Source organism: Thamnophis sirtalis, unplaced genomic scaffold (assembly GCF_051295495.1).
Source record: "Thamnophis sirtalis isolate CommonGarterSnake01/CBP01778 unplaced genomic scaffold, rThaSir2_p1.2 scaffold_2, whole genome shotgun sequence".
In the NCBI taxonomy this organism is placed as follows: Eukaryota; Metazoa; Chordata; class Lepidosauria; order Squamata; family Natricidae; genus Thamnophis; species Thamnophis sirtalis.
This window is the reverse complement of record NW_028261382.1, coordinates 24,761,974-24,784,695: the sequence shown is the minus strand read 5'-3', so window position 1 is coordinate 24,784,695 and position 22,722 is coordinate 24,761,974. Positions and strand designations below refer to the sequence as shown.

The 22,722-nt window shown below is 47.2% G+C and overlaps 1 protein-coding gene across 6 annotated transcripts in view; it reads right to left on the bottom strand.

Annotated features, from left to right (window-relative positions):
• Positions 1-636: 636 nt before the first annotated feature.
• The window catches only part of ADAMTSL2 (ADAMTS like 2), a 69,144-nt gene continuing 47,058 nt past the window's right edge, over positions 637-22,722 (bottom strand). For 5 of the 6 annotated variants that reach the window (XM_014073245.2, XM_087704471.1, XM_087704473.1 and 2 more), the window contains 8 exons: positions 17,375-17,478; positions 14,598-14,724; positions 13,362-13,575; positions 12,447-12,602; positions 5,489-5,659; positions 5,235-5,411; positions 2,955-3,099; positions 1,905-2,142 (listed from right to left, as the gene is read on the bottom strand). In XM_014073245.2, the coding sequence (XP_013928720.2) occupies positions 2,024-2,142; positions 2,955-3,099; positions 5,235-5,411; positions 5,489-5,659; positions 12,447-12,602; positions 13,362-13,575; positions 14,598-14,724; positions 17,375-17,478 (1,213 nt within the window). In that variant the 3' untranslated portion in view covers positions 1,905-2,023. Of the gene's footprint in view, positions 1,122-1,904; positions 2,143-2,954; positions 3,100-5,234; positions 5,412-5,488; positions 5,660-12,446; positions 12,603-13,361; positions 13,576-14,597; positions 14,725-17,374; positions 17,479-22,722 lie in introns of those variants that run through there. The other variant, XM_087704472.1, reaches the window with a different exon arrangement.

The following is a 22,722-nucleotide window of genomic DNA, read 5'->3' as shown; positions in this document are numbered from 1 at the left end:
TGGGAACATCAGCCTGAAAAAGTCACCGAAAATCAGATGGTCAAGATCTTGTGGGATTTCCGTATACAAACGGACAAAATGCTGGCGCATACTACACCAGACATCACACTGGTTGAGAAAAATAAGGTCACAATCATAGACATCGCAATACCAGAAGATAGCAGGGTCGCCGAGAAGGAACATGAAAAAATTACAAAATACCAAGACTTAAAAATCGAAATTCAACGACTATGGCACAAACCAGCAGTGGTAATTCCAGTGGTAATTGGCACACTGGGTGCTATTCCAAAAGCACTGGAATTACATTTAAAAATTGACAAAATCACCATCAGTCAAATGCAAAAAGCCGCACTGCTTGGATCTGTACGCATATTACGAAAATACGTTACGACGTCCTAGGCCCCTGGGTGGGGCCCGACTAGTAACCAAAGCCAAATCCGGTGAAACAACTGGCCGCTGTGATACAATTGTATAATAATAACAACAACAACAACAACCACCACCACCAATGCCAAATCCGGCAAAACTGGCCGCTGTGATACAATTTAATAATAATAATAATAATAATAGTAGTAGTAGTAGTAGTAGTAGTAGTAGTAGTAGTAGTAGTAGTAGTAATAATAATAATATAATACACAGAGATTAGACAGCACGGTGAGAATTAGCTGTTCAGCAGAGTGATGGTATGAGAGAAAAAGCTGTGCCTGGGTCTACTGGTTTTGCCCTATAGCACCGTTCTGACGGTAGAAGTTGAAACAGTTTATGCCCAGGAGGTGAGGTGTCTACAGATATTTTCTCGGCCCTCCTTGTGACCAGTGTAGTATATGGGTTTTCAATGGAAGGCAGGCTGCTTGCAGTTGTTTTTTCTGCAGTCCTAACCACCCATTGGAGTCTGTATCTGTACCAAACCAAACAGTTACAGAAATATAGATGAAACTCAACAATTCCTCTGTAGAACTGTATCAACAGCTCCTGGGGACTTTCTGGACTTCCTGAGTTGACACAGGAAGAACATACCTTGTTGTGTCTTTTTAATGGCGATTCTAACATTAGGTGTCCGTTTCCAGTCATGGAAGATCATAGAACCGTAAAACCAGAAGAACTCTACTGCTGATACGGTCCTGTTGAATATACTCAGAATAGTAGAATAGTTTCCATTTGCCAAAACCAATAGAAAAAAACTTACAAGGACTGAGCTGTCACCATAAATATCAGAAACCTTATTTAAAGGTTTAAAGGTACAGTAAAAGGGATAAAGTTTATTATTTTGTAAACAAATACATTAAAAAAGACTCCACGACCCTTTTGAGTTATAAAGGGCAGCTATGTTTTCCTTATCTTATACAATATGCTGGCATGCATTTAAGAGTTCAATTACGATAACACATTTCTGCCAGATGTGCACTTACATGTTATATTTAGTGGATTTTATTACCTGCCTTTCATTAATTTATATTTACTACTGAGTGAAAATAAAGACAAGGTGCCTGAGCCTGGAATGATAGAGTTCTTCTGCCTTTAGTGATATGATTGCCATTTTAGTATCTAAAGCTGATGCAAACGCCATTCCGACCAATTCCCACCAAAATGGATGTGGGTACTTAAATATTCTTCATTGCAGCACTTATTGGGGCAATTATTAACTGCAGGACTAGAGAGAAGGGTTCAGCATATCTTTTATTTGGGGTGTGCCTCACTCCAAGCCTTCAGGGGACCATGAGACAGACTCTTAAGGCAGAGAAGTGGAAGGAAAGAGCCAAGGCTGACTTGAGCCCAGTCCTGCAGCAGGCGATGTGCCAGTAACAGGAAAGCAAAGCCAGCCTGGCAAGCTCTATACAAGTAGATCAAAAGTTTGCGCAGTGAATTAAAAGAAAAATCCAGAATTCTGCAGGCGACGTTGGGGGTCAAAGGGGGGGGTCCCCTTTGCGGCTGGAGGAAAAGAGAAGCAAGAACCACTAGGTGATGCCTGATGGCGCTAATCTCCGGTTGCACCTCCTTGGGCATGGGACGCCGTTGCTCCCTTCTAGGAACGGGGTACGCGGCAGGATCGGCAGCAGGCCTTGCTGTAGTACCAGTGGCCGCAGAGGTTCACCTTAATCGCCAGAGCGCAGTTGGTCCCTGCCTGGTCCTGGCAGCTGTCGTCTGTGGGAGGGCCACAAGGTCAGGGAGGTCATCTGAGGCGAGATGGGGCACATTGGGCCCCAGTGCCTGTCCCAGTGCCAGCCTCCACCTTGTCTGCCCAAGCGCTGAGCAGCATCAATGATGCCTCAGCAAGGGATGTGGGCTGGTCTCCCTTCTGGCTCTTGGTCACCCATGCAGCATCAACCCCACGGTTTTATTTTGAACGTGGTCTTTGGGGGTGGGCAAAGAATTGGGGGCTTTCCTGAACCTCTGATCTGCACCAACACTGCATCTGACAAAATGGTGCAGACAAAATATTTCCACTAAAATAACATTCCTTGGGGTGCATTTTCTTCCTGAAAAAGAAAAGCTCAAGGCAACCTTCTTATTGAAGTTGCCCAAAGAATTCAAAGTTCCACAGAGGATCTGGGCATTCCCCTTCCTCCAGCTGAGGTAGGCGTGGGCCTCTTTCTGCTCCTGGTTGAGTCTGCTTCCTTTCAGCTGCTACCTCCTCAGGGTAAAAGGAGGGGGTCCTCCCTCCCCTCAGGTGACCTGGCACAGACCCCCCCCAACCCCTCTCCACTGCAAATTGCCAGGAAGTCCTTTGGGGGGGGGGGAAAGGTGGCCAAGGGAAGTACTTCTGGGTCCACTTCTGGAAAGGGGAGACTCATGAGATGTTTCACGTGGAAGGTTGTGGTCAGATCAGCATAAGGACCAGGAAAGAGACAGAAACTGGATTTCCCAGTGCTGGGGCTCCAACATTGCTGGGCATGGCTTGCTGATGGCACTTAAGCTATTCCCCCCCCCCTTGTCTGCCAGGCATCCCAGCTAACCTGGTGGCTCTGTTGGGCAAGGATGGAGGTCACAGGTCTGCTTCGCAACTGGTTTCAGGAGTGGGTCACACCCACGGACAAGATCCTTCCCTTGGTAACACTTGACATCACGCATCCGCACTCCAATTCCGCAGGTTTTTGTGCACTGGGAGGGAGGAACAACAGCTCTGTTGTTCAACCAGAACAATTCAAAAGGAGTTCCAGCCCTTCAGAAAAGGTGGCACGCAAAGAAGAGGAAGAAGAGGAGGAGGAGGAGGAAGAGAAACATCAGGAAACTAGTAGTTTTGCAGCCATTTTAAATACACTGCAGGTGAGCCAACATCATCACTCCTGAGCTCTTGGCTGCAATCGATGGGCTGCTGCTGCTTTCAAATTGGTGCAGTGTCCTAATGCAGGAAGCCCAGGAGACAATCCGCCTTCCCCAGCCCCACTACTCCCAAGCCCATCCAAAGCAGCTGGGGGAGGGAAGTTGCACATTTCATCTCTCGGGAGTTTCATTTATTTTATGTGTTGGGACTCTTAAGAAATTTGTTCTTAACTCAGCACCCCACAGCTTCCTCCTCTATGCTGGGGGGGCAACAGCTGTGCATGCCAAGAGGGACTCTCTGCCCCTTTGCCCCTATATTTGCACCTATATTTATAGCAAGGCCTGCCCTGCTATTGCAGGAGCATCTGCAGAGAAGGTTCCAGGGGAGAGGGACTTGCTGGGGTCATCTCTGCTGCCCAGAAACCCCACTGGCTCTGGGCAGTGCAGCAAGACCTGCGGGAGCTCCAGACAGTGACCAATGAGCCATCATGGCTGACAGGCCAATGCGAGCCTCTCACGGCCTGGAGCATCAGGCATAATCGGAACCTGGTGTGCTTTTTTGGAAGCCCGGAGACACAGGATCTGTTGAGCAGGGAAAGGACATCAGGTTCCGGGCAGGGAACTGGCCAGGGGATCATTAGTCTTGGAATGACCGTTGACTTACCTGAACAGTCCTTCTATGTGTGCTGTGAGAGGAATCCAAGCATTTTGAATTTTTGGTACTTTAGATAGAAATTGAGCCATTTCAAGTCTAGGATGTCCTGCCATCCTCCCGAGTTCTTGGGAACTAGGATAAGTATGGAGAAGCCCAGGCATCTGAGGTTGTGGCTTCCCATTGGTGGGCAAAGGCAGCTAAACGCCCGCCAATAGGGCCAACTTCGTGCAAGTCACCAGTACCTACGAAAGGACCAGTTGTTGGGGCCATGAAAAGGCCGCTGGGCCTGGGTCTATTGTTGGTGTTGGTGTCTACTTCTGTCCCTATTGGATCTATCCTGAAACCTGTCCTGAGGCTGAGAAAAGGATCTGTTAAATAGAGAGGTATAGGGAAGGGGAGTATATCCCGAATCCTCTGCACGAAATGGCTGCCACCGAGGGTAAGGTTGTTGCCGCCTATCTGTCCGCCTGGTGGTCGAAGGGAGCAGCTTTCGCTTGTCCCTCGTCTCAATCAATATGGGGTCAAGTGCCGCTCCAAAGAGGGACCTGCCCTTGAAGGGGGTGGAAGCAAGGTGCCATTTAGAGCGTACATCCTCCTGCCAATGGCGTAGCCATAAGAGGCAACAAGAAGCTATGTTGGATGACATCCACCAGTTTGATGACATCCTGATGAAGGAGCAAATCTTCTGGAGCTAATCTCTCCTGTAGCTGTCTTAACCGGACTAGAGAAGTCCAATAACCTAGAGAGAAAGGTTTTTGCGTCTCTTTAGGCTGGAATGAGTTAAAAAAATGAACTATTTCAGTCAGAGGAGGTGTGGCCATCAATTTACATAATTAAATCTCTAGGCTAATGGACAAAGTTAACCCATGCTTGGATTCCCCAAGTAGCGCACAGGAGAACATGAAGGGCCTTAATTGGGGCAGCCATTGTGAACTTTCCTGGTTCTTAAATTCCTCTGACCGCTAAAAACCCCTGAGTGAGCTTTGCTCTGTCCTGCACAGGACAGGCTGGCAGAGCCCCGGAGAGCCTAGTTGGCCGGGGTGGAGAAGGACTGGAATCCAGTTGGTTGGTTCAGCCATGCAGGTCGATCATGGCCACCTTTCCCTGGAAGTTCCTATTTTGGCTTTCTGTCCCACAAATTGAATTACCACAGGGCAGGTTGGCCTTCCTTTAGCCAAAGAGCCATCACCTACGGGTTGCTGGGGCCATTCTTATCTCACATTAAGCCTGTTACACAACCCATGTGCCCCAGGGGTATTTCCACAATCCTCCTCCCGAAAGCTGCTGTCGCCACAACCAGAAGCCCCCAGGCTCTCACCTCAGACCAAGGGGTGGTATACCACTTGAAGCAGGGACGCTCAAAGCAGGTGGCTTCCTCTGCCTCCTTCTTGGTGGCATCGCACGTGGCAGGGAGTCGGGTTTTGATCTTCCCACTGACAATCTCCAGGCACAGCACTGTCCGCTTCTTCAACCCTCGGCCGCAGGTGGCGTTGCACTGCCAGAAGGAAGGAAGGATCCAGATCTGGCCTGGGCAGCCGTAAGCCCGCAGAACCCTCCCTGGGGATCCCTTACCCGTTCCCAGTCCTGGGCCAGCCAGCCAGCGGGGCAATTCTTCTCCCCACAGGGGTGGATGGCGAGGGGCTTGGCTTCGGGGTTGCACTGGGTCTCTGGCACCACACGCCCATCGCTGCTTTTGCAGTAGACCTGGCGGATCATTCGGCCTGGACCGCAGCCGCCACTGCACTGCAAGGGAGAGAGAAGGCAGACGCACATCTAGGCTTATGTCTGTCATGGCCTCTCAAAGGGACAGTCTGACCCAGGGCTGAGGACAATGCTGTCCCCGGACTCTCAGGCATTGGAGGAGTTGGTCCACCAGATGGAGAGCTGCCTTGTACAGACACAGAGGATTGGCTGCTGATTGGCAGTGGTGCCAATAAATAGGCAGTCAATCTCTGACAACGAAGAGTTATCTACTCTGCTGATCCAAGAGCCAGGAGAGCAGAGGGGAGGCAGAGAAGGGCTGCAAGGCTACGTGGGAGGAGGTCCCCCACTCCTCCTCACAAGGAAGACCTGGAGGGGAGGAACCTAAGGAGTAGCTGTGGGGAGTTTGTCTTTGCCAGGAATAATTGTTTGCTTTGGCTTTCTCTCTCTCTCTCTCTCTCTCTCTCTCTCTCTCTCTCTCTCTCTCTCTTTGTTTTTCTCTCTGTTTTTCTCTCTATCTCTGTCTCTCGGTTTCTCTCTCTGTCTCTGTCTCTCTTTGTTTCTCTCTGACTCTGTCTGTTCCTCTCTCTCTGTCTCTCTCTCCCTCTGTTTCTGTCTCTCTCTGTTTCTCTCTCTCTCTCTCTCTCTCTCTTTGTCTCAGTTTCTGTCTCTCTGTCGCTCTTTGTTTTTCTCTCTGTTTTTCTCTCTATCTCTCCCTGTTCTGTCTATCTCTCTGTCTCTATCTGTTTCTCTTTCTCTCTCTCTGTCTCACTCGGTTTCTATCTCTGTCTCTGTCTGTGTTTCTGCCTCTCTTTGTTTCTCTCCCTGCCTCTGTCTGTTCCCCTCTCTCTCTGTGTTTCTCTCTCTGTTTCTCTCTGTCTCAGTCTCTCTCTTTGTATCTGTCTCTGTCTCTGGCTGTTCCTCTCTCTCTCTCAGCTTCTCTCTTTCTCTGTCTCTCTGTCTCTCTTTGTTTCTCTCTCTGTCTGTCTGTTCCTCTCTCTCTGCCTCTCTTTGTCTCTCTCTTTTTCTATCTATCTCTGTCTCTCTGTTTCTCTTTCTCTCTCTCTGTCTCACTCGGTTTCTATCCCTCTCTGTCTCTCACTGTGTTTCTGCCTCTCTTTGTTTCTCTCCCTGTCTCTGTCTGTTCCTCTCTCTCTCTCAGTTTCTCTCTCTGTCTGCCTGTCTCTGTCTCTCAGGGTCTCTCGCTCTGTTTCTCTCTCTGTCTCTATCTATTTCTCCTTCTCTCTCTCTGTCTCACTCGGTTTCTATCTCTGTCTCTGTCTGTGTTTCTGCCTCTCTTTGTTTCTCTCCCTGCCTCTGTCTGTTCCTCTCTCTCTCTGTTTCTCTCTCTGTTTCTCTCTCTCTCAGTCTCTCTCTTTGTATCTCTTTCTGTCTCTGGCTGTTCCTCTCTCTCTCTCAGTCTCTCTCTGTTTCTCTTTCTCAGCTTCTCTCTGTCTCTGTCTCTCTGTCTCTCTTTGTTTCTCTCTCTGGCTGTTCCTCTCTGCCTCTCTTTGTCTCTCTCTTTTTCTTTCTATCTCTGTCTCTCTGTCTCTCTCTGTTTCTCTCTCCCTCTCTGTCTCTCTGTTTCTCTCTCGGTTGGTCTGTTGCTCTCTCTCTCTGTCTGTCTATCTGTCTCTCATTTTTCTCTCTCTGCCTCTGTCTCTGTATGTTTCTCCCCCCTCTCTCTCCTGTATCTCTCGGTTTTTCTCTCTCTCTTGCTCTCAGTTTTTCTCTCTCTCTCTCTGTCTCTCTCTCTCTCTCTGTTTCTCACTCTCTCTGTTTCTCGCTCTCTCTCTGTCTCTCTGTTTCTCTCTCTCTCTCCTGTCTCTCTCAGTTTCTCTCTCTCGCTCTCAGTTTCTCTCTCTCCCTCTCTGTCTCTGTCTCTGTTTCTCTCCCGCTCTCAGTTTCTCTCTCTGTCTGCCTGTCTCTGTCTCTGTTTGTCTCTCGCTGTTTCTCTCTCTGTCTCTATCTGTCTGTCTGTCTGTCTGTCTGTTTCTCTCTCTGCCTCTGTCTCTCTCTGTCTCTCTCTGTTTCTCTCTCTCTCTCCCTGTTCTGTCTCTCTGTCTCTATCTGTTTCTGTTTCTCTCTCTCTGTCTCACTCGGTTTCTATCTGTCTCTGTCTGTGTTTCTGCCTCTCTTTGTTTCTCTCCCTGTCTCTGTCTGTTCCTCTCTCTTTCTCTGTTTCTCTCTCTGTTTCTCTCTGTCTCCGTCTCTTTCTTTGTATCTCTCTCTATCTCTGGCTGTTCCTCTCTCTCTCTCAGCTTCTCTCTTTCTCTGTTTCTCTGCCTCTCTTTGTCTCTCTCTTTTTCTTTCCATCTCTATCTCTGTCTCTCTCTGTTTCTCTCTCTCTGTCTCTCTGTTTCTCTCTCGGTTGGTCTGTTGCTCTCTCTCTCTCTCTCTCTCTCTCTCTCTCTCTCAGTGTGTCTCTCTGTCTCTCATTTTTCTCTATTTGCCTCTGTCTCTGTATGTTTCTCTCCCGCCCTCTCTCTCCTGTATCTCTCGGTTTTTCTCTCTCTCTTGCTCTGTTTTTTCCTCTCTCTCTCTCTTTGTCTCTCTCTCTGTTTCTCTCTCTGCCTCTGTCTCTCTCTGTTTTTCTCTCTCTTGCTCTCAGTTTTTCTCTCTGTCTCTGTCTCTGTCTCTCTCTCTCTCTCTCTGTCTCACTCGGTTCCTCTCTCTGTCTCTGTCTGTCTTTCTGCCTCTCTTTGTTTCTCTCCCTGTCTCTGTCTGTTCCTCTATCTGTCTCTCTCTGTCTCTCTTTCTCTTTTTCTCTCTGTCTCTGTCTCTCTGTCTCTCTTTGTTTCTCTGTCTGTCTGTTTCTCTCTCTCTGCCTCTCTTTGTCTCTCTCTTTTTCTGTCTATCTCTCTCTCTCTGTTTCTCTCTCTCTGTCTCTCTGTTTCTCTCTCGGTTGGTCTGTTGCTCTGTCTCTCTCTCTGTGTGTCTCTGTCTCTCTCTGCCTGTCGCTCTCAGTTTCTCTCTCTCTCTCTTTGTTTCTCTCTCTGTTTCATTCTCTCTGGGTTTCTCTATATATGTCTGTTTCTCTCTCTCTCTCTCTTTCTTTCTCTCTCTCTCTCCTCTCGATTTCTCTCTCTCTGTGTTTCTCTCACTCTGTGTTTCTCTCCCTCTCTATCTCTTTGTTTCTCTCTCTGTCTCTGTCTGTTCCTCTCTCTCTGTCTCTCTCTGTTTCTCTCTCTCTCTTTGTTTCTCTCTCGGTTGCTCTGTTGCGCTCTCACTCTCTCTCTTTTTCTCTCTTGGCCTCTGTCTCTGAATGTTTCTCTCTCTCTCTGTCTCGGTTTCTCTCTCTCTCTCTATGTTTCTCTCTCTCTCTGTCTCTCTCAGTTTCTCTACTTGCCTCTGCCTCTCTGTTTCTCTCTTGCGCGGTCTCAGTTTCTCTCTCTGTCTCTCTCTCTCCTGTCTCAGTTTCTCTCTCTCGGCCTCTATCTCTCTCTGTTTCTCTCCCTCGCTCTCAGTTTCTCTCTGTTTCTGTCTGTCTGTCTGTGTCTCTCTCAGTTTCTCTCTCTGCCTGTCTCTCTGTTTCTCTCTCTCGCTCTCTGTTTCTCTCTCTGTCTCTGTCTCTGTCTCTCTCGATTTTTCTCTCTCTCTCTGTCTCTCTCTGTTTCTCTCTCTCTTTGTTCCTCTCTTGGTCGCTCTGTTGCTCTCTCTCTCTCTCTCTCTCTCTCTTTTTCTCTCTCTGCCTCTGCCTCTGTATGTTTCTCTCTCCCCCCCCCTCTCTCTCCCTCGGTTTCTTTCTCTCTCTGTCTCTCTCAGTTTCTCTCTCTGCCTGTCTGTTTCTCTCTCTCTCGCTCTCAGTTTCTCTCTCTGTCTCTCTATTCTCTCAGTTTCTCTCTCTCTGTGTTTCTCTCTGTCTCTGTCTCTCTCTGTTTCTCTCTCGCTCTCAGTTTCTCTCTCTGTCTCTGTCTCTTCCTCTCCTGTCTCTCTGTTTCTCTGCCTCTGTCTCTCTCTCTCTCAGTTTCTCTATCTCTCTCTGTCTCTCTCTGTCTCTGTCTCTCTCTGTTTCTCTCTCGCTCTCAGTTTCTCTCTGTCTCTCTGTCTCTTCCTCTCCTGTCTCTCTGTTTCTCTGCCTCTGTCTCTCTCTCTGTTTCTCTCTCTGTCTCTGTCTCTGTGTCTTTCTGTTTCTCTCTCTGCCTCTGTCTGTTTCTCTCTCTCTCGCTCTGTTTCTTTCTCTTTTTCTGTCTCTGTCTGTCTGTCTCTGTCTCCCTCAGTTTCTCTCTTTGCCTCTGTCTCTCTCTGTCTCTCTCTCCCTTTGTTTCTGTCTATCTCTATCTCTGTTTCTCTCTCTCTCTCCCTGTTATGTCTATCTTTCTGTCTCTATCTGTTTCTCTCTCTCTGTCTCTCTTTGTTTCTCTCTCTGTCTCTCTGTTTCACTTTCTCAGTTTCTCTCTGTCTCTCTGTCTCTTTGTTTCTCTCTCTGTTTGTTCCTCTCTCTCTGCCTCTCTTTGTCTCTCTCTCTGTCTATCTCTGTCTCTCTCTCTCTCTGTATCACTCTCAATTTCTCTCTGTCTCTCTGTCTCTCTGGGTTTCTCTATATCTGTCTGTTTCTCTCTCTCTCTCTCTCTCTTTCTCCTGTCTCTCGATTTCTCTCTCTCTCTCTGTTTCTCTCACTCTGTGTTTCTCTCTCTGCCTCTGCCTCTCTGTTTCTCTCTCTGCCTCTATCTCTTTCTGTTTTTCTCTCGCTCTCAGTTTCTCTCTGTCTCTGTCTGTCTCTCTCTCTCTCCTGTCTTTCTGTTTCTCTCTCTGTCTCTGACTCTCAGTTTCTCTCTCTGACTCTGTCTCTGTATGTTTCTCTCTCTCTCTCTCTCTCTCTCTCTCTCTCTCTCTCGGTTTCTCTCCTCGCCTCTGCCTCTCTCGGTTTCTCGCGCGTGCGCTCTCAGTTTCTCTCTGTGTCTCTGTCTCTGTCTCTCCTGTCTCTCTCAGTTTCTCTCTCTGCCTGTCTCTCTGTTTCTCTCTCTGCCTCTGTCTCTCTGTTTTTCTCTCTTGCGCTCTCAGTTTCTTTCTCTGTCTCTGTCTGTCTCTCTCTCAGTTTCTCTCTCTGCCTCTGTCTCTGTTTCTCTCTCTCTCGCTGTTTCTCTCTCTGTATCTGTCTGTCTCTGTCTCTCTGTTTCTCTCTCTGCCTCTATCTCTCTCTGTTTCTCTCCCTCGCTCTCAGTTTCTCTGTTTCTGTCTGTCTGTCTCTCTCAGTTTCTCTCTCTGCCTGTCTCTCTGTTTCTCTCTCTCTGTTTCTCTCTCTCTGTTTCTCTCTCTCTGTTTCTCTCTCTCTTGCTCTGTTTCTCTCTCTGTCTGTCTGTCTCTCTCTCTCCTGTCTCTGTTTCTCTCTCTGCCTCTGTCTGTTTCTCTCTCTCTCTGTCTCTGTTTTTCTCTCTGCCTCTGTTTCTCTCTCGCGCGCGCTCTCAGTTTCTCTCTCTGTCTGTCTCTCAGTTTTTCTCTCTGCCTCTGCCTCTCTCTGTTTCTCTCTCTTTCTCAGTTTCTCTCTGTCTCTGTTTGTCTCTCTCTCTCTCCTGTCTCTCTCGGTTTTTCTCTTTGTCTCTCTCTCTCTCTGTCTCTCTGGGTTTCTCTCTCTGTGTCTCTTTGTTTCTCTCTCTGCCTCTGTCTCTGCCTCTCTCTCTCTCTTTCTCTCCTGTCTCTCTTGGTTTCTCTCTCTCTCTGTGTCTCTCTGTGTTTCTTTGTTTCTCTCTGTCTCTATGTGCCTCTGTCTCTGTCTCTCTCTCCATCTCTGTCTCTCTCTCTGTTTCATTCTCTCTGTTTCTCTCCCTGTCTCTGTCTTTCTGTCTGTGTTTTTCTCTCTCTCTTTGTTTCTCTCTCTGTGTGTATGTGTTTCTCTTTGTTTCTCTCTCTGTATCTTTCTGTCTGTTTCTCTCTCTCTGTCTCTCTCGGTTTTTCCCTCTCTCTGTGTCTCCCTGTCTCTCTTTGTTTCTCTCTGTCTCTGTCTCTCTCCATCTCTGTCTCTCTCTCTGTTTCATTCTCTCTCTCTCTGTTTCTCTCTGTGTCTCTGTCTGTCTGTTTCTCTTTGTTTCTCTCTCTCTCTGTTTCTCTCTCTCTCTCTTTCTCTGTGTATGTATTTTTCTCTGTTTCTCTCTCTGTCTGTCTGTTTCTGTCTCTCTCTCTCTCTGTTTCTCTCCCTCTCTCTGTTTCTCTCTCGAACAAAAAGAGTATGTGCAATTGAAGCTTCACCTGCTTGCCTGCTGTTTGTGCAGCCCAGTTCTTAACAGGCCATGAATCGATATTTGTCCCCAGTCCATGGTTGGGGACCCCTGAGCCAAGAGAAGAGGTACCTAGGCACCTGCGTGCAACATGTTGAAGTGGTAGGTGCTGCAAGGAACCCTTGTGGCCATCCAGTCCACCCCTTGGGGCAAAAATCCAGGGAGGCATCCTCAAGAGCAACTGCTTGATCATGGACTGGGAATGAGAGCTCCCCCCCACATTTGCTGACTTGTTGGCTTTACTGCCAAACCTCCCCCCACCCCACCCCAGCCTGGTAGGAATCTGCTGCCCTGCAGGAAGAAACACCAATGTTTCAAAAGGGATGCTATAAAAAATCCTAGATCACGATGTCTGAAGCCCTCAAAGTTATTTTGATGCACAGAGGCTGTGAGGCCCCAGAGCTAAAATTCAGATGACTTTATTTTGTGGAAGAAAAGAAGCACGTTGGGTTGCAAACCGGATATTAGATTAACCGGCACCCCTGCTCTGATTTGGAAGGCAGGCCCGTTCCACATCTTGTGACCCACACTGGCCTCCGCCTTGCAGCTCCTGCAAATATCCAAGCCTCCCTCTCTCCTGGTCAGCAAGTTCCTCCTCTGTCCAAAAGACTTACCGGTCCCCAGTCAGAGACTGTCCACTGCCGATCGCAGGGCGGCCCAGTGCAGTTCTTATCAGCCGCTGGCTTGGTGTTGGCGTCGCACAGCCTCTCTTCTTCAGAACAGCGGATGTCTCGGCTGACCATACTCCTCTCGCCACACCTGGCTGTGCACTGCAGGGGGAATGGTGGGGAGAGTCAGCCTTGACAGCCCCTGGATCCATGGTGGATGGTAGACTGGAGAGGCTTGAAGCATAAAAAAGCAGCAAGTCCCCCAGAAACTGAACCCCAGGATCGATTTGTGCAATTTGGGTAAATGGCCTCTGTTCCTGAGGGGGGGAGGGGTGCCTCCATTGTTCCTTCCAAAAAGGATAGAAGGGTTGAAGGCAACAGCCAGAGGGATCTGCTGGTTAATGTTAGCCCTCATCCTCTTCTTTTAATGACCGCATAATTCCTGGTGGGGTGGACTCTGGGCAACTGAATGGAGCTGAGTGTTTACTGGCCCGATGCCCTTCTTGTCACCAATGCAGAGTTATTCAGCAGATATATTCTCTTCGCACCCAGAGAAAGAAATACCTGCCTCTATCTAGGATCAAACTCATAACCTCTTGATTGTGAAGTGAGAGCTCCACCTCTAGGCCACTGCACCGCTCACAGGGCTAGTGTTAGCCCTGCCTGGAGTAAATCTAGGACTCTTTGAGAAACCCTCCACCTAAGAGGACCCACTTAGGGGCGTCCTGTGAGCCATGGCCAGCACACCTGAGCAAAAGATTGCTTGGTCACTTGTATTCGAAACCACATGCAGGAGCAACTGCTGGGAAAGACTCACAGAAATTGGCCACTGCTCCGGCCAACTCCCCCCTATAAAGCTTGCCCCCAAAGCTAGGTGATCCACAGGGATCAAAGCACAGAGACCCCTCGGCCGGAATTTACCTCAGACCACTCGGACATTTCCCACTGTGGCCCACAGGCCGGGTTCTTGCAGACTTTCCTCTCTTCTGGCCGAGCGATGTCGGCCGATTCGCACAGGTTGCTGTAGACAGAGCTGTCTAGGCCTGGTGAGAGCATCTTCCAGCAACGGACAATCCGGAACTGGTGGCCTTCTCCGCAGGTCCTGGAGCACTCGCTCCAGCTGCTGGTCTCCCACCTGTCCAAGGCAAGGTGGGGTTTCAGGATGAGGAATAGTGAGGGAGGACAGCCAGGCCAGGCTCTTAGGGGATGACCAGGACTGTGATCAGGTTTGGTTTTGCTATTCTTCAGGGATCTTGGCCCATTTAAGTGAGGTCGACTCAAATAACATTTAAGTCAAAAGCCATTTTGAAAAAAACACTCTGGCGCTCCAACTCTAGAGCATGCTGGCAGCATTCCGATTTGCATACTTCTGTTGCAAAGTGCAGAGTTTTGGTTAACAGATGCCAAAGCTGCCTTCTGACTAGACTCCAATCACAGCCCACCTCAGTGTCCAGACCAGCACAATACCACTGAAAAAGAAGAACAGGAAATCCAAGAAAAAACCAGATCTCTGTGATAAAAACTGAAAGCCAAAAAGGTATGTACAAAAAATGGAAAGTGGGACACATAACTAAGGCAGAATATCAGCAGATAGCCCAAATATGCAAATCTGGTCAGGAAAGCAAAGAATGACCAAATACAGTTTTAGTCACCACATTACAAAAAACATGTTGAGACGTTGGAAAAAGTGCAAAGAGCAGCTAAGACAATTAAAGGCATATAAAGAATAGTTGGGATGGCATTTTATTTCTCTAATTACCTTTGCTTTGCAGTCATGGACTATGATAATCAACCAATCTCCCTCCCTCCGTGTCATGGTGGTGCTGTGACTGTCCAACCCCGGAGCCTCCCCTGATACTCCAGAAGGAAAACCTCTTGCCTTGATGCAGGAAAGTCTATCCTAGCCACCAACCAGGCTGTGTCCTCCCCCCTGAGACCTGCTTCTATTGCCAAGAGGTCCCTAGACAAAGCTTCTGCCCTCATCCACCGTTTCTGCCCATGGCCCATTTCTAGATTCTCACGAGAGCAACAGGCACAAAGCCTGGCACTGCATCAGGCACCCTGGCAATACTCTAAGCACAGAAAGAGCACTCCTGGGAATGAAAGCTGCCCAGCTGCTTCTGGGCTTTGGTTCCCCAAGCAGCGAGGAAGGCAAACCTGGGTTGGCATTCTCTTCCCGCACAGAACTCATGGATGGGCTCGGGCCGCGTGGCTGCATCACAGAAAGAGTCCTCCACCTCTGTGCCATCGTAGCGGATACACATGGCATAGGTGGACATCACTCCTGCATTCAGAAAGACCAAAGCCATCAGACTTTCACTGCCACAGCTGTTTGTCTGCACAGATGCCATCCAGAAGCCTCCCCCTCCCAACACCACTGCACCCTCTGAACTGAAGCATCGGTAAAAGTCAAGGCACCTCCTGTCTCCTTTTATCACCTTGCGTGAATTACACTCAGCCCCTCTAATCCCGGCAAAGCAAAGATGGAATCTGAGCTCATTCACCAAAATGAGATCGTGGGAAAGAGAGTGTTCATTTGTTCACTTGGGGGGTGGGGGGTGGGTGGGGAACCTTGTATTGTTTTTTAAAAGAGCCAGTTTTGGGCATTGAGCATGGAGCCCATTGGGGGGACCTTGGGCCAGCCCCTCACCTCATCCCCAGGTGGAGGAGATAGAAGCAGGCACTGGCAAACCACCCCTGAAAACCGTCGCAGCAGGGACCAATGCCAGGGTCCAAAAGTGACCCGAAGACATCCCTTCTCCCAAATCATTTGTCCAGGCATTCACAAGAAATCTTCCTGGGATGGGGAGCATAGAAGACATAGGGAAGATCTGGGGAAATTTAGGGGCATGGCCTGTGCAATGAGAAAACATTTTTCCTTTAATATCAGTTATGGGAATTTTGGGGAGCAAAATCACCTTTTTTGATACTTTTGGCAACTTTATCCAAGAAAATAAGTTAAAGAAAAATCGCATCAGTATTTTATACCCCAAACTCTTTTAACAATAAATTATATTATTATTATATTAAATTCACTCCACCTCCGGCAGTTCTTTAAAAAGATAACCTAACATGATTAAAGAGTCGATAATAGTGGTGATCAACTCTGAATCCCTTTTCCTTAACAGAGAATCTTTTCAAGAAATGACCCAGGAATTCATTCATTAAAAATGAGCATGTTACAAAAGACTGAAATAAAGAACAGATATTCTGTCCAGCACTTATGGAAATTCCTGGTGTTTGTCTCCATCTGCCTGATGTTTGTCTCCAATGGGAAGAGAGCTTCATATAAGCTTCTTCTGTCCTTACCACTCTCTATTTGGACTTTCTGTCTGAGGCGCTGCTGCTACCAAAGCAAACAGGGATGCAGTTTGTTAAAACTCTCTCCATCGTGCCTCTGTAAAAAAGTGGCCAGGACAGAAGGAGAAAGAGGTGCTCTCCTCATCCGATGCAGGAAATGCAAACGCTGTATGCCTTTAAATAACGGTTGCAGGGAAACAAAAGGCAGAAAGAGGGAACCTTGTTTCCTGCTCCTGAGGTATCTAGTAGTTCCACAACAACAGGCTAGGTCTCCGCCTGACTCAGGTGGGCTGTCCTTAAGGACAGGAAACAGGAATTCTTCATTGAAAACAACTCTGAGGCTAGGTTTGTACTCTTGTACTCTGTATTCACCAATTCTGCTCTGCAGAATTATTCACAGACCTCTGTTCTGTCTGAAAACAATGTAAATCTAACATCTCTTAAGAGAGTTGGTAAAACTCTCTCAAGCTGCTGCAACTAGAGAAAATAGTGCCTGTAAGCATGACCCAAGTCCTGCTCCTTGTACAGTGAATTATTTCTGATCAGATGGTTAGATCCATTTCCAGCACAAAGACTGTTCTGGGACACTTTTATGCCTGACTCTAGATATACTTCCTATTTGGCATTTGAGCCTTCCTTCCTTCACATCCCTCCGTACCTCATTATTTTACTTGTTTTCTAGGGGTTTTTGTTTGGAATTAGCTTCTGGAGATTGGTCACCCTCCCCCCCTCAATTTTAATTTAAAGACCTCCTGATAAGTTGAGCCAATCGTTTTCCAAAAACATTCTTCCCAGTCTTTGTGAGGTGCAGCCCATCCCTTGCCAGAAGCCCATCTTGGAGGTAGTACACACCATGGTCCAGGAATCCAACGTTTTTTGAGCAACACCAACCCTTTAGCCAGTGGTTCACTTCTAGAATTCTTTGTTCTCTTACTGGATGTTGTCCTTTCATTGGCAATACAGCAATAGCAATAGCAATAGCAATAGCAGTAGACTTATATACCGCTTCATAGGCCTTTCAGGCCTCTCTAAGCGGTTTACAGAGAGTCAGCATATTGCCCCCAACAATCTGGGTCCTCATTTTACCCACCTCGGAAGGATGGAAGGCTGAGTCAACCCTGAGCCGGTGAGATTTGAACCGCTGACCTGCTGATCTAGCAGTAGCCTGCAGTGCTGCATTTAACCACTGCACCACCTTGGCTCTTACAGGTGAAAAAACTATTTGTCCACCTACGTCCTTGACTTTCTTACCAACTGCTCGTAATCACTCAACATTGTTTTCAAGTACTTTTTTGTGTCATTCGTCCCTACATATAGTAGTAGAAAGGGGTAGAAGTCTGTGGATTTTGTTAGCCACATCTTCGCTTTTTGTGGAGATATGATCGTGTCCCTCCTTGGGCACTAGGATTACAAGAACTTTTGCCTGCCTTTGTCCTGTGCAGAAGTGGCTGCTTCCATGCTTGGATTCTGCCATGGCATATCGGCTCTCCTTGAAAGCCTGTGTAACTAAAGCTGCAGGATGGGCTGCGGGCTCCATCCTTTTCCTCATGGGGAAAAGACTAGCTGGGCCTGTTTCCCTTCCCAAGCAGACTGGCTGAGGTTTCCCCCTGCAAGCCCTTTGGGGAGCTGCTCACCTGTGGTGCATGTGGAACTGCAGGGCTCATGGGAGGAGAGCTTCCACCGGTACATGTCAGCTGGGCTCATATTTTGGCCCTTCCGGAAGAGCTTCAGCTGGTTCCTAAAGAACAAAAAAGCCCAATGAAGCGTTTGTGGCACAGCCAATTTTAGAGAGAGAAAGGTTTGGGTCCCAAAGTATAAATTTGGGGAAGATATGTTCACATGGTCTTGCTTTAAAAAATAATGTTTTGGATTGTTTGGTTGTAATAAAACATACCTGTCTTGTTCCCCAAGCAGAATCCCCAGCCCGGTTATTGGCAGAGCTTCCACTGTCTAGAAATAGAGAGAATGGGATAAAAATACCCACAAGCAGAAACAGTTCCATTTACACACACATACACACAAACACACACACACACCTGTAAGCTGATTTGTCTATTAGATGCCAAAACAGCTGATTTCATGCTGTGATGCCACTTCACATAATGACTCCTTTATGGTCTACCCCCCTTAATAATACTCGCTCCCTTCCAGTTGGATGGGCGTAATCCTCTTGGTCCAGGCCATTATCATTAGAAATAACAGAATAACAGAGCTGGAAGAGACCCTGGAGCCTCTTGCACAAGCAAGAGACCTTCTATCATTTCTTGAAAACCTCCAGTGATGGAGCACCCACAACTTATCTGTTCTGAAGAGAGAAGAGGGAGGAGTTCCTGTCTCAGATGGGTGTGTGTGTGTGTCACAAGGTGGAGACTCCCTCTCAATATATATTGCTGAGAGCTGGAGGAAGGTCTGTTGTAACCATTCAACCATTTCTGAGAAAGAACTTTAAGCTGAGAAAAGGGCTCAATTTAGGAAGCGAATTCAAATCTGTCCAGTTCCTGAATAAAAATTGATTATTACGCTAAGTGGCTTCATATCATGAAATGGCTTGCCTGTCATGGGAAGTTCTGCTTAAAGCTCCAGGAGAGGAGGAGTTGGTGGTGGTGGTAATGAAAGGAAAAGATGAGAAAGAGGAGGAAGAGGGGGAGGCCTGCACCAAAAGACAAGGCCAATCAACAGCCCTAATGCCTTCAGGGTGCCCCCCCCCTTTCCTTCATTTAAGGCTCACTTCACTGGTTTATACACTAGTTATGGAGAGGGGTAAGCTTGCAGCTGCCTTGGTGCTTTCGGTCTAGCCCTGAGGATGTTACCTAGTCAGGGTAATGAAACACATCTGCAAGAAAACAAGCAAGCCCAGAGAGCACCAAGGAGCCCTCATGTCAACCCTGAGCTACAAACTTTCGAATGAGTCACTGTTGCTTAACAGCATTGATACAGGCACAAAACTCTCACTTTACACATGTAACTCCAGCCAGTGGTGAACTTGTGGTACTTTCTAGGGGAATGGACCACATGCTCCTTGTGCAACCCTGGTCCTCCCTCCGTTGAAAGTTCTGCTCCGAAGGGATGTGAACATCTGGTTGAAAGGCCAGTGCTGACCGCTATCTGAGCGATGAAACACAAGTTTTCAAAAGGACAAGAAGCAAACTGGAAAAACCTGAAGAAAGCCTTCCTTTTGACTAGCAATGCCATAATAAATAAGCGTAGATGTATATTTGCAGAAGTAAGATAAGGATATTAAGAAAATATCTACAACAGGCAGAATTACACAATCTGCAGATGAAGAGAGTGCATGTTCACCTGTGTGTTTGTAGGTCTCTGTGTATTATAGTTCTGTTTCATACTCTTTGCTTTAAGAAAAAATAATATGGTATATAGACAGCACAAATTGTGACCTTTTGTGGTGGTGGAGATTTGTGTGTGTGTGTGTGTGTGTGTGTGTGTGTGTGTGTGTGTGTGTGTAAATGTGTTCCAGATTGTCCACCCATCCCCAACCCGGCTGATGGGTAGGTCATCGGCTGGAGTCCGAGGGTCCCTACACATTTCCCACAACTGTTGCTCACAGAGACTTGCAGAACTGCTTCACTGCTTGAAATGGGCCCAGGACGGAGCATGGAGAAGTCCTGCCTCTGAATTGCCAAATCAGGGCTGCTCACATTTCTTGACAGTAGAAGCTCTGGCATAATCCCTTTCCTTTCCTTTCCACAATGGGACTGAAGTGCTCTCTTACCTCCCCCCTCCCTCCCCATCCACTGCAAGAGTTGCAACCGTGTTGGATTCCTCCTTTCAGCCTTGCTTTTTAGGCTTAAATATCTTGGTTGTAATCCCATGTGCATCTGCCTGAGAGTAGGTCACACGGGACCCTGCGATCTACGTCAAAGTAAACATGGGCACAATTATTCTGCATGAGGTTTTCCATATCTGAGTCAAAGACATTCCAGAAGACCCCAAAAACTCTTCCAACTAAAAACTGCCTGACCATAATAACCCTGACAAGCTCCACTTGAAGAGCTAAAACTGCAGTTAGGATTGTCAGCTTCTCCAATCTGCAACCTGATCAATAGCAAGAAAATCAAATTTTAGCCTACTGAAAGACCAGCAAAACAAACACATTTCTCTCCTTGCACAATGGAGAGAAATTCCTAGAAAAACTCTTCTTCACCCACCCCAATTTTCATTATTTCTCCCCAGAGTTAAACCACTGGGTGGCGTCATCTGCCAGCACAAACATAAGTACTGTCCATATGCTGGAAAAGACTAGTTACACGTCTATATTCCTGGCCAACCAAGTGATGCTGTTGAGATCCTTTCTTGGTGCGTGGAGGACCCAACCCCGCAAGACCAAGTGGCTTTGGGTTTTAAGGCCCCGTGGATCTGGAATTCTTGATTCATTCTAAGTTCTTGATCCAGACACAGCTTGTGCAGGATATGGGGGTCCTCCTGGACTCATGGCTCCTGTTCAAGGAACAGGTGGCAGTGATGGGCAAGAGGGCATCTGTTGTGCATCAATTGCAACCTTGAGCAGGAGCACTTAGAGTTATATACTGCTCCACGGTGCTTTAGGGCACTCTCTGAGCTGTTTGGAAATGTTAGCCTCCAGCCCCCAACAATCTGGGTTCTCATTTTACAGACCTTGGAAGGACGAGTCAAGATTGAACTCCTGGCACTAGGCAGAGTTTGCCTGCAATACTGGTGAGGGTTCTCACAGCCTTTCCTGAATTGGGAGGACTTACTCAGGGTGACTCAAGCCTTGATCTCCCCTCCCCCAAATGGATCCCTGCAATGTGCTGTCCTTGAAGGCCATTTGGAACCGTTGCTGGTCCAAAATGGTGCGGACAGTTGTGGATCCAACTCACATGAGCTACGCTGCTTCCATTGGGCTTCTGGGTGCAATTAAGATGCTAGTTGCCACTTGAAGCCCTTCAGGGCCCAGGGCAGGATTATTGACAGGAGTCTCTCCTCTTCTCTGCATTCATCTTCTTCAGATATCTGACTATTGGCCCTTGCTTCCTGGAGCACCAGCGACTGAGGGAGAAAGTATTTCAGGACCAGTGAGAAAAGAGTGACAGGCAATGCCATTGGCTCATTCAAGAAAAGCAGCAAGGAGAAAGAACAAAAAAAGGAGGCATGTCAGTGCAAGGCTGAGCAGAAAAGATGAGGTGGGAGAGGGAAACCAGTAAGAATGACAGCTTGCAGAAAACTCTTGAAGAGAAGTCAGTTTAGTGTTAGACATGCTGCTTTTACAGCTTTTCCTGGAAACTGTGAGTGCTTTGAATTATTGAGCTGAGCCACAACAGAGGTGGGTTGCTAATCTTTTTACTACCAGTTCAGGCACGTTCCTGCGCACACTTGCGATGCTTCTGCACACTTGCGATGCTTCTGCAAATGTGTAGGCGGAGCCTCCCGCCACCGCTATTACTGGTTCGACTGATCCAAGCCGATTCAGGCCGAACCAGCAGCCACAAGGATCATCTCGCTTAATCCTCTGCAATAGTCAACAAACCAATCAAGTCATCCTCATCAAGTGTCTGCCCAACCTTTTCTTAAAACGCTCTGGAGATGGAGAATCCAAAATTGCTATCAATAGATTGAATACCTGCACATTTTGGTTGTTTGACTCCTTTGGTTCCAGGGACCCTCCATCATCTATTGTGAAGATTAGCAACCCACCTCTGTTGTGGCTCAGCTCAATAATAGGGGTCCATATGAGGATTATTCATGTCATCACTAGTCCTTCTTTTCTGTAGACTAGCCATAAGTTCCTCTTCTTCATACATTTTAGTCTCCAGGTTGTTATTAATCTTAGCTGCTCTTCTCTGCACTTTTTCCCAATTTTCAACATCTTTTTTGTAATGTGATGACCAAAACTAGATGCAGTATTCCAGGTGTGTTCCTACTAAGGTTTTGTAAAGCAGTACTAATATTTCACATGATTTTGCTTTTTTGGCTGCTGCTGCACACTGCTGGCTCATGTTTAAGTGATCATTCACTAAAATGCTAAGTAACAGTAACTGTTTTTGACCCAGAGTTTATCTAATTTGTACTTGTACCTTTGGTTTTTCCAGCCTAAGTGTAAAACTTTGCTTTTCTCCACATTAAACTTCATTTTGTTGGATAGGGCCCATTGTTCAAGTCTGTCAAGATCTTTTTGTATCCTGAGCTTGTCTTCTGGGTTGTTGGCTATCCTTGCCAGCTTAGTGTTGTCTGCAAATTTAATGAGTTCCCCTTCTATTCCTTCATTTAAGTCTTTTATGAAGATATTGAAGAGTATTTGGCCTAAGACAGAACCTTGTAGTACCCCTCTGCTTACTTCCCTCCATGTAGATGTAGACCCATTACAGACTACTCATTGAGTATGGTTTGTCAGCCAGTTACAATTCCATCTGATGGTGATGCTATCTATCCCACTTTTTTCTATCATACCAATAAGTAGGTTGTGGTCTATTTTGCCAAATGCCTTGCTGAAGTCTAAGTATATTATGTTCACAGTATTTTGCTAGTCTACTAATTTAGTCACTATGTTGAGGAATAAAAGAAGATTGGTTTGGCATGATCTGTTTTTAACAAACCCGTGCTGACTTCTAGTTATTACTTTACTCGTTGGCAGATCTGTTTTTTATTATCCTTTCCAGTATCTTCCCAGGTATTGATGTTAAGCTGATTGGTCTGCAGTTTCCTGGGTCTGTTTTATTCCCTTTTTTGAAGATGGGAACCACATCAGCTCTTTTCCAGTCCTCTGCTAGTTCCCTGGTGCTCTAGGATTTTTGAAAGATGTGCTACATTTCTGAGAGGACATTTGCCAGCTCCTTTTGAACTCTGGGATGTATTCCATCAGGTCCTGGTGATTTGTATTCATCAAGATCAGACAGGTGTTATCTTACCATTTTTTGGCTTATTTTAACTTTTGTTTCTAGTCTGTCTTTTACAGCTATGTTTTTGATAGATTGGGCTATAGTTTCGTTTTGCCTGAAGACCAATGCAA